This window comes from Papaver somniferum, chromosome 2 (assembly GCF_003573695.1).
Source record: "Papaver somniferum cultivar HN1 chromosome 2, ASM357369v1, whole genome shotgun sequence".
In the NCBI taxonomy this organism is placed as follows: domain Eukaryota; kingdom Viridiplantae; phylum Streptophyta; class Magnoliopsida; order Ranunculales; family Papaveraceae; genus Papaver; species Papaver somniferum.
The window spans coordinates 97,456,657-97,466,286 of NC_039359.1; the positions used below are offsets into that span (position 1 = coordinate 97,456,657).

The 9,630-nt window shown below is 36.5% G+C and overlaps 1 protein-coding gene across 1 annotated transcript; it reads left to right on the top strand.

Moving 5' to 3' along the window:
* Window positions 1-3,763: 3,763 nt before the first annotated feature.
* LOC113348502 (serine/threonine-protein phosphatase PP-X isozyme 2) lies at window positions 3,764-8,820 on the top strand. The gene is made up of 8 exons (XM_026592303.1): window positions 3,764-4,038; window positions 5,247-5,399; window positions 6,827-6,889; window positions 6,998-7,083; window positions 7,534-7,609; window positions 7,689-7,957; window positions 8,041-8,119; window positions 8,277-8,820. The coding sequence occupies exons 1-8, from the start codon at window positions 3,898-3,900 to the stop codon at window positions 8,325-8,327; spliced, it is 918 nt and encodes a 305-aa protein (XP_026448088.1). The 5' UTR covers window positions 3,764-3,897; the 3' UTR covers window positions 8,328-8,820.
* The last annotated feature ends 810 nt before the right edge of the window (window positions 8,821-9,630 follow it).

A 9,630-nucleotide genomic window follows, 5' to 3' on the forward strand; every position in this document is an offset into this window, starting at 1 on the left:
TAAGCTATGTATATAGCCTTATCTTCATCCATACTATACTTTGGACCACAAATTTTTGTGAAAGAAACATTTTTCTGTTGAAGTGTTTTGTGTTTGTGATGAAGTGTCATTTTTTAAAGATTTTTGTTTATTCTTCTGATTTAGAAATTAACAGTTTGAGTTTGAAGTGTAATTATAATAAATTTTGGATGTAGAAGGTGTGTTTTAAGAGTTAAAAATGATTAAACTTATAGGAAATGAGATTATAGCCGTTAGATAAACCTAATCGTTATCGGCTCAACATGAGCCGAGCCTTGGCCTTTTCCGGGTTGAACGACTCTGTTTCAGCTCAATTTGAGACAGGATGGGCAAGCTCCCAAATTTGAGTGTTAGGCTAAGTCTTATGGTGCTAGTTTTGCTTCCAGATTAGACAAAAAGCATTACATATTCTTTTTTCTACTTCTCTCTCCAGATATATCTCGAATGCTAACTAGTAGACAGATAGTTGCGCTGTTTCATTCAGCGCAACCAAAATTTTAATTTTCGCGAAATGGTTCAGCGAGATTGTTTTATTTTTTGATCCAACGGCTGAGATGGTTGCGTTGTTCCATTCAGCGCGACCAATTTCTAATTTTTTCGGAATGGTTCAGCGTATCTAGATGCTAGATTGGAATGACCATAAGACTTGGGTGGGTATTCTAGCTAACGTGGACTTCCAATCTTGATGCTATATTGAAAGACCATAAGACTAGCCCATCTGTTTTGCCCGTTTACCTGTCCCACTGGCTATTGTGGGTAGGGATGCCAATAGGTATCCGACATCCGATAGCCATTTCCAAATATTCGGATTCCGATAGGTTAACTTCCGACATAACGGTTATCCGATATCGGAATCAGAAAACTTATCAGAACTTTCCGTGTTATCGTAACGGTACCAGTTGAGGCAGTTTTCGTTAGCCTAATCTCCGATATCCGATAACGTGTATACTACACGTGCAAGATCCTATACCTAGGCTATACCCTTCGCTTTAATCACTTGATTCACTTCAGTTCAGTCGACACAAAAGAGAGAAAAAGAGAGAAGAAAAACTCACCTCCCCTGCCTTCCATCTCCAGTTTAGTGCAAAATAATCTTATTCTCTATTCAAATCATGTGAGATTACTGATTAGAAAACTAAAATTTTCTTCTTATATTTCTTTTGAGTTCGATTTCGATCTTAAAAACTAAAATTTTAATTTAGGGTTTCTGAAATTAGGGTTTTCAGAATTGATTCGTGAAATTTATCATGTCCCAAAGCGAAAGAGCATCCAATCATGTTGGTATATCAATCAATCCCTCAATTTCAGTGGCATCACAATTACAAGAACATGCATGCGTTCAAGGTTCTGGAATTAGCTCAACACTTGTTACACATGCGATTCGTCCCAGAGAAGAAGGAGAAGTAGAGGAAGATTCAGTTATAGCTGAAGAAAATAAAAAACTAAGTTCAACAAGGTATGATGTATGTCTTGAATTCGAAATAATAGTTGTAAAGAAGAAAGGTCCAGGTGGGAAGGAGGTTGGGATAATTATATTTGAATGCAAACATCGTAAGAAGAGAATTGAAGCACCAAGTAACCAATGTACCGGCCGCTTGAAGTCCCATCTAGCTACTGCAGAGATAAGCCAGATAATAAGCCTGGAGAAAGAAAGATTACTGCAATCAAAAGAGGTAATGCACAAACTAAGTTAGCTAATTGGAAATATGATCCTGTTGCTACTAGGATGCTTGTTTCCAAGATGATTGCTAAGCATGGTTATCTAATCAATATAGCTGAGCATCCATATTTTAGAGAATTTGTTAAGTCCCCGAACTCTGCTGCTAAGTGATAGACTAGGAATAAAGCTAGGGAAGATATCATGAATTTTTTTTTGTTGAGTTCAAACTGCACTTACAAGAACTATTTGACACAATAACATCTAAATGTAGTTTAACAACAAATATGTGGACGTGTAAACATACAAAAGATGGTTATTGTTGTGTGACAATGCATTACATAAATGATGATTGAAAACTGATTAAGAAAACACTTGCATACATTTTAGTGCCATCACCTCATACTGGAGAGGTTCTAACAGATTTTGTGAAATAAGTAGCTCTAGAGTGGAACATAGATAATAAGCTTTTTGTTATAGCTGCTGACAATGCTAGATCCAATGATGTTATGATGGCAATTTTGAAGACTTGGATTGATAGCAAGGAATGTCTAGTTCTTGAGGAGGATTTGTTCCAAATGAGGTGTGGAAATCATGTATTGCATTTAATTGTATTATGTGGAATGAAAGTAGCTGCTCCATTTATAGATGCAATTAGAAAGTATGTGAAATATGTCAGGTCAAGTCAGGATAGAAAATAGAGGTTTGCAAATGCTATGGCCCAAGTTAATCTTGTTGGAAGGTTGGTGAGTTTAGATGTGGATACTAGATGGAACTCCACCTTTAAGATGCTTAGGGATGCAATTATTGAGACAATCATTTGTTAGGCTAGCTGAATTGGATGTTGACTTCACCATACTAGCAAATTCTCAGGAGTGGCAACAAGGAATACATATATGTGAATGTTTGGAATTATTTGATGTCATTTTAACCAAATTTGCAGGTATTAATATCCCACAACAAATTTTTATAATTAGAATGAGTTCAGTTGGATTTGATATTTCTACAATTACAACAACAAGAAGTGGTTTTGGTTATGATGGAAAACAATGTGTTTGAGGTTCAGAAGTCAAAGTTGGAGAGAGATTAACTAGTTCTTCCTAGAGGAACATCCACTGAAGAATTGAGGTTTGATATATTGAGTTGGTGGAAGAATCATGCTCCCAAGTTCCCAACTCTTGCAAAGATTGCAAGAAATGTATTAGTTTTCCTAGTGACAAGTGTAGCATCACAATGTTCAGTACTGATGGTAGGGTTCTTACAACTCACATGAGTTCATTAGCTCAAGAATGTGTTAATGCATTGCTTTGCTTGAGCGATTGGCTGCCAGATCTCAATGACATTGATAGTTGTATTACTGGTTGGTAACTTTCCTTTGATCCTTTCCTTTCATTTCCTTTTATATTTATTGCACTGCCATCACCAACTAAACTAACACATTACATTTTCTTTGAAAATGCAGATGTATAAGGACCAATGAGTAAGAAATGACCAAGGAGGAATGCATCTGCAGTTGCACTGCAGCAAGTTGCTTACAAGAATCCACATCTGAGTCCGAAAATCTAACTTTTTTCTTTTGAGTTTTTTTTGTTTTTCCTTTGAAAGAACATGTAATGTAACTAGGTAATTTGGAACATCTATATGTCTTTACTTGGCGTGGCATGGATTTTGAACTGAAAACTGCCTCTTTGAGATAAATTTGGTTCTGAAAAACAAGTCTTTTTTATTTTCTGCCAGATACCAGAATTTATCAGAAAATTATCCGATATTCGATAATTCCAACGTAAGGAAATCAGAATTAATTTTCAGATTTATGTCTAAAATCATCAAATATCCGATAATTCTTACCGTAACGGAAACGGCTGAGCCACTACCCGTTTTTGTTAAGTGCGGTTGATAGCCCTAAATGTGGGCGGTTGGATGAGCAAATTTATTCGCCCATCTCCACCGTCTTTGCTCTTAATGGCCCAAACTTTTTATTTTCATTCTAACGAGATACTATTATTAATGAATTCACTGCAAATTAAATTACGGAGGTAATACGGAAAAAAAGACAAGAGCGGGCAAATCCAATCGTAAGCGGCTGTACTTATAGAAAAAGTGAGGACTTCGATTTTTTGGAAAGAGAAAACACGAGATGAGAGCTTAAATAAGAAACACCACAACAAGGGTTCGTTTTTCGGTCTGAGAGAAGAAGAAGAAGGAAGAAGAAGAAGGAAGCGATGTCAGACCTAGATAGGCAAATAGAACAACTCAAAAGATGCGAACCACTAAAGGAATCTGAAGTAAAAGCTCTTTGCTTAAAAGCTATGGAAATCTTAGTTGAAGAAAGTAATGTTCAAAGAGTTGATGCTCCTGTTACTGTAAGTTCTAATCAAAACCCTATATTTCTTACTCGAGTTATTTTTTCTTTTGTTTGAGCTAATTTGATTAGTTAAAAGAGTTTTTAATCAGTTTAATTTTTGATTTTTGTTTGAGTTTAAGTTCGATCTGGTTTGGATTTTAAACCTAGAAAATTGGGGATTGTTTTTGTAGATTGGGAAAAAACAGCTCTATGTTATTTGTACTCGGTAATGTTATTTCTAGGTTTTGGAATTTTAGGGAAAATTTTGTGATAATTTTCAATGTGAAGTGAAAAGCTTAGTGCTCTAGTAAGTGAAGATTAGTTACATGTTCTTTTAGGTAGTGAAATTCTTTCTACGAGAAATCATTGCTAAGCACTTAAATTGAGTAGGTGACACTTACAGGAGGTATTTGGATTTTATGTGGAGGAGAAAAAGCAATTTCTGATAAGCCACTTGGGAAATGAGTAAATCTAGAGTTACATCTGATAGCGTAGTTTTGATTTTAATTTTATGAGTTTAAAACATTATAATCAGTATAGATACTTATGATTGTGTAGTGATTGAAATTAGGTCTCATAATGTTCCACGTAAGATGAGGTTTAAGCCTCAATAGCTTTGTGATATCAGCACCAAGACTTACACCTAGCTGGCACACATATGAAGATGATTCAGAGGCGGAATCTTTCTAAGAATCATTTTTATCATGTGAATTTGAATTAGTAACAAATGTATAGAGGAACTAATGTGAAGCATAGACAATCCTTGAAATATATAGAAGTAACTAACGACTCCAACTTTAAATGCAATCACATTTAAGCATTATAGATACCTGTATTTTGTAAAGGATGACAGTTCTAACTTTTTCCTTTTTGTTTAGTATGGGATTTGTTATATCCAAGAGTGCCCATCACATATCTGTATAAGGTAAAAAATCGTACAATTTTGGGTGGGCATTAGCCCAAGCTAGCCTAGTGTTGGATCCATCCATGATCACTTAAGTTGTCTAGGAGAAATCCTTCAAGAATTTTTTTAGAGGAAAAATGAGGCGTGCCTTATATATGCACACAAACATGTGTCTTGGTCCTGGAAAAAGATAACAAGTCAATCTTTTCTACTAGTTGATTAGTTTCGGGCCTATCTCAAACTCTTTCCTCTTATTGTGTGCATGAAATTGACGCCATGCAGTATAACTTATTTACGTATAATCCCTTTTTCTTTTTCTATAGATTTGTGGTGACATCCATGGACAGTTCTACGACATGAAAGAGCTTTTCAAAGTTGGAGGGGATTGTCCGAAGACGAACTACTTGTTTCTTGGTGATTTTGTTGATAGAGGATTTTACTCTGTCGAGACATTTCTACTGTTACTAGCCCTTAAGGTGACATTAAACTTATTTCCTCAAGGATACTTATTGATATTTATTTACAAGAGTAGATCTGTGCTTTTTTTTTTCTTACTTGGGGAATTATGACCCTACAATTTCTTAGGAATCTAGGATTGATTATGTTCGCGTAGTTAGTCAATGGATCTTCATGGGACCTGTTGTGTTTGGAATTCATCTTAGCAAGTGTTAGGGAAGTATTTGATACCGTTGTTCATTATAGTGTTGCTTTTTATCCATCATTATTCCCGTCACAAGAAATATAGTTTATATAAATGATCTCTGCTAGTATTTCCATTAGTCTAGTATAATGCTTAAAACCAAGTGCATTACGTTCTCATGGAGGGGTCTGAATAGCGATGCAGGTTTTCAACAGATATTTATAGTTTTATTTCATCCTGGGATATTAATCATATCACAGCTATATTATGTTGCGACAGCTCACAATATAGTTGCCAAGGGATAATTGGTTGCTCTCACTGCTTGACCAGTTTTTTGATGCCTATGGGTGGCTTACCAAATTAGTCTGTAAGTGTCGGTACATGGGTTGTGCATTATTGGGTGTTCTCAACAGTTCAACTCCCTGAAAGTATGAAAAATAATTTAAAATAAACTTCTCTGAGAAGCCATTCCCAGTTAATCTCCTCAAATGGTAATAGTATTGCGCATAAATATCATGGTTTGTATAGTACATCTTGTTATTCGTTAAAGATGGCAACTTGGCAGATCACTTCAAAAGCTTGAGAAATTGGTGTGGCCATAATTAGCTCCTGTCGGTTTGCAGATATATCTTGCTCAAAACGAATTTAGAAAACCAGAACAAATTGGCAACACAATGGTTCTCTTGTTAATCTAATGGTCTGTATGTCTATCATGAGGACCTAGTAAGTGGTGATAGTATAGTTACTCTTATGTTCTATATAGTGTAATGTTGGATACTTGGGAAGAGGGATTTGTGGTATCAGGAGTAGAGTGTAATGGCAGTGGTAGACATAGGGTGAGGGGATGTTGCTCATGGATACCTAGAAATGCACGATCATATTAAGGAGACAGGACGAACCTAATGCACTAATAATACTTGCAGCTGTATGGACTATGTAAAAATTACTGAAATGATTTCGGGTGAAGGGATATGTGAAACTTAAATTTATAGTATTTATGTATGTCTCACCAGCAAATGGAGAAATCACTAAAATTCGGTCTAATTTGCCTGACATGAACTACAACTTGTGGTTACTTTGATTCTTGGAACTAACTGTAATAGCATCTGGTTGGGCCTCTTACAAGGCTTATGTTGCATGAATTCTAGTAAACGGCGGTAAACTACGTGCTGTAGTCTAACACTCCGTGAATCTTAATGACAGCTTTATATTTTTGTGATAGTACTTCCTGGAACTTTGGATTAAACTTTTCCTTACTCGCAGGTTAGGTACCCTGATCGGATAACACTTATAAGAGGAAATCATGAGAGTCGGCAGATCACACAGGTTGAATTCTCACATGCTATTTCATGCAAGCCTCACATGCTATTTCATGAAAGCCTTTCCACTAGCTTATCATATACATAACTTCTACTTCTTTGTCGTCTTTGCCAGGTTTACGGGTTCTACGATGAATGTCTTCGCAAATATGGTTCTGTAAATGTTTGGAGATACTGCACAGATATCTTCGATTATCTAAGGTTGATAGTTTATCTTCTCTCACTAGATATATGGTGTATTTACTCGTTCTACTGTGAAGAGTGTCTGAAATACAGAGCACGATTAGTTTTGGAATAGGCTTCCACGGTCCTCTTCATGTTATGCACTTGGAGGAACATGGGTGCTTGATCCCCATCAAAGAAAAATTCACTGTGCGCATGAACATGCTACAAGCAAGGGATTTGTTGGTGCATATCATTGTTCAGTGTTTTTATATCTAGTGTATGTGCTAGTAGGGGTGATGAGAAAACACAAAGCCGATTTTCTTAATCAGGGACTTGAAAGATCTCAGTGAAGAGAGGGTTTCTCAACCTAGAATGGATGTTTTGCTGACAGACTGACCTTAGAATGAACTTTGTGGATTCCCTACATTTCATCTTTCCCGTTGAACTTAAATTTTGTCTCTGATATGTCGTGACGCTTTCTTACAGTCTGTCTGCACTCATTGAGAACCGAATTTTCAGTGTTCATGGTGGTCTTTCTCCAGCTATTTCCACACTAGACCAGGTCGGATCTCAGACCTTCTGTATTCATTACTAACTTGAAGCCTGTGCTATCTGATAATTGACTGAATTATATTCGACAGATTAGAACTATTGACCGGAAGCAGGAAGTACCTCATGATGGTGCCATGTGTGACCTTCTATGGTCAGACCCTGAAGACATGGTTGATGGTTGGGGTTTAAGCCCTCGTGGTGCAGGGTTCTTGTTCGGTGGAAACGTGGTCACATCTTTTAACCACGCAAATAATTTGGATTACATTTGCCGTGCTCATCAGTTAGTAATGGAAGGATATAAATGGATGTTTAACAATCAGATAGTTACAGTATGGTCTGCTCCAAACTATTGTTACAGGTTAGTATTTTCTGCTTTATCCAACTGTGCAACTTACAATCTCCTTTATGAAGCAGTTTGTACTCATTCTTGGATGTTATCAGATGCGGTAACGTGGCTGCTATTCTTGAGCTGGATGAGAATTTGAACCATAAGTTTCGGGTGTTTGAAGCAGCTCCACATGTTTGTGCTTTAAAACTCTTGCTCTTTTTTTCACTTCATTTAAAAGGGCAGCAGATGCTCTTGTTTGTCAAATGTAGTCTGTTATTTTATCTTTCTTGTTAAAACTCTTTAACTTTTATGATTATTAAGATTGAAGGATTCAAATACAATAATGCAGGAATCTAGAGGGGCTCCTTCAAAGAAACCGGCACCAGATTATTTCCTCTAAGATTGAATTGGAAATGTTCTGGAATATTATCTTCGAGTGCATTTGAGCCGAGTCATGCGTTGGTAGCAAATTGTGTGGAAGGCAAGCGAGGTGAGAGATAATGTAACGGCTCTATAAATGGCCTTAGGGGGCCTTCCATATTGGAGCCATTGGGTCATGATCATCTCTTATTGATGTCGAGTTTGCGATTTTGGTCTTTTTTCTCTTAATTGGTGGGGGTGTTTACAGTTTTATTTGTAAGAAAATGGAAATGTATTTCTTTATACATATACGAGTTCATTCATTGTAATAGATAGAACCCCTAGGTCACGCCCCACCTGCAAAAGACAAATTTGAAAAGAAAGGTTCAGATGAAGAGACGCAGCAGGATAAGAGGATTCAAGCCAGGGTGATTTTTTTCGTATTTTTCTCAGAAAATTAATCATGAAAAATCATTTGCAAAAATATCTGTATGGTCATTTCCTAATGGAAGAGTTTTTGATTGATTTGATTAGCACCTCTCTCTAGGTTGTCAGTGGCGTGAGGCGGAAACTCATAAGTAAACCCACCAGAGAATAATCATGCCCACTTTCATTTTCAGATAAAAACTGTGGTGATTTTTGATGGGAGACCTTACATCGTTGGTGATAATTATGTTTCATCCATACTTGGTCTGCTATTCCATCTTGATACACTTGCAACTTCTCAAAATACAAAATGCGGTGAGCATATTCTATTTGTACACTGCTAGAGGGATGGAAGTCTGGTCTTGGTGTTGGTAGGTAAACAGTGATGTGTGTTGTGTTGTGTGTCGAATGACGCACACGCCAGCATATAAATGTGGAGCATCCTTTCATTGTGGCTGCGGCCGGCGGCCGACACCGTCTTGTGTGCTAATTAGTCCAAACAGCAGGGACAAAATATAAGATTTGTTGCGTGTAAAGTTAAAGATAACGGGATAAAGAAATAGCAACTTGTTAGGTAGTGGATGTAGGGTGGTTATACAAAAATACAAATGTAAGAAAGATTATTCTAAGCTTAATCAGGGGAATTGGAATCCTATGTAATATGGTTCTATTTAAAACAAAAATAAAGTACGAAGAATGGAAGGTTTGACAATTGAATAACAGGTGGTGATCAAGAAGAGAAATTAGATGCCATCTATGATTGGTCCCATTTCCAAGGGAAATTGAATTATTAATTAAGAAACAACAATTGACAGATCCTATCCGTCCTTTTTTTTCTTTCCTTTTCTTGCCAGTTGCTTACAACTTAACCAACTTAATTTTTTGTTTCATCAAAACTGACCATGGAAACTGACTTT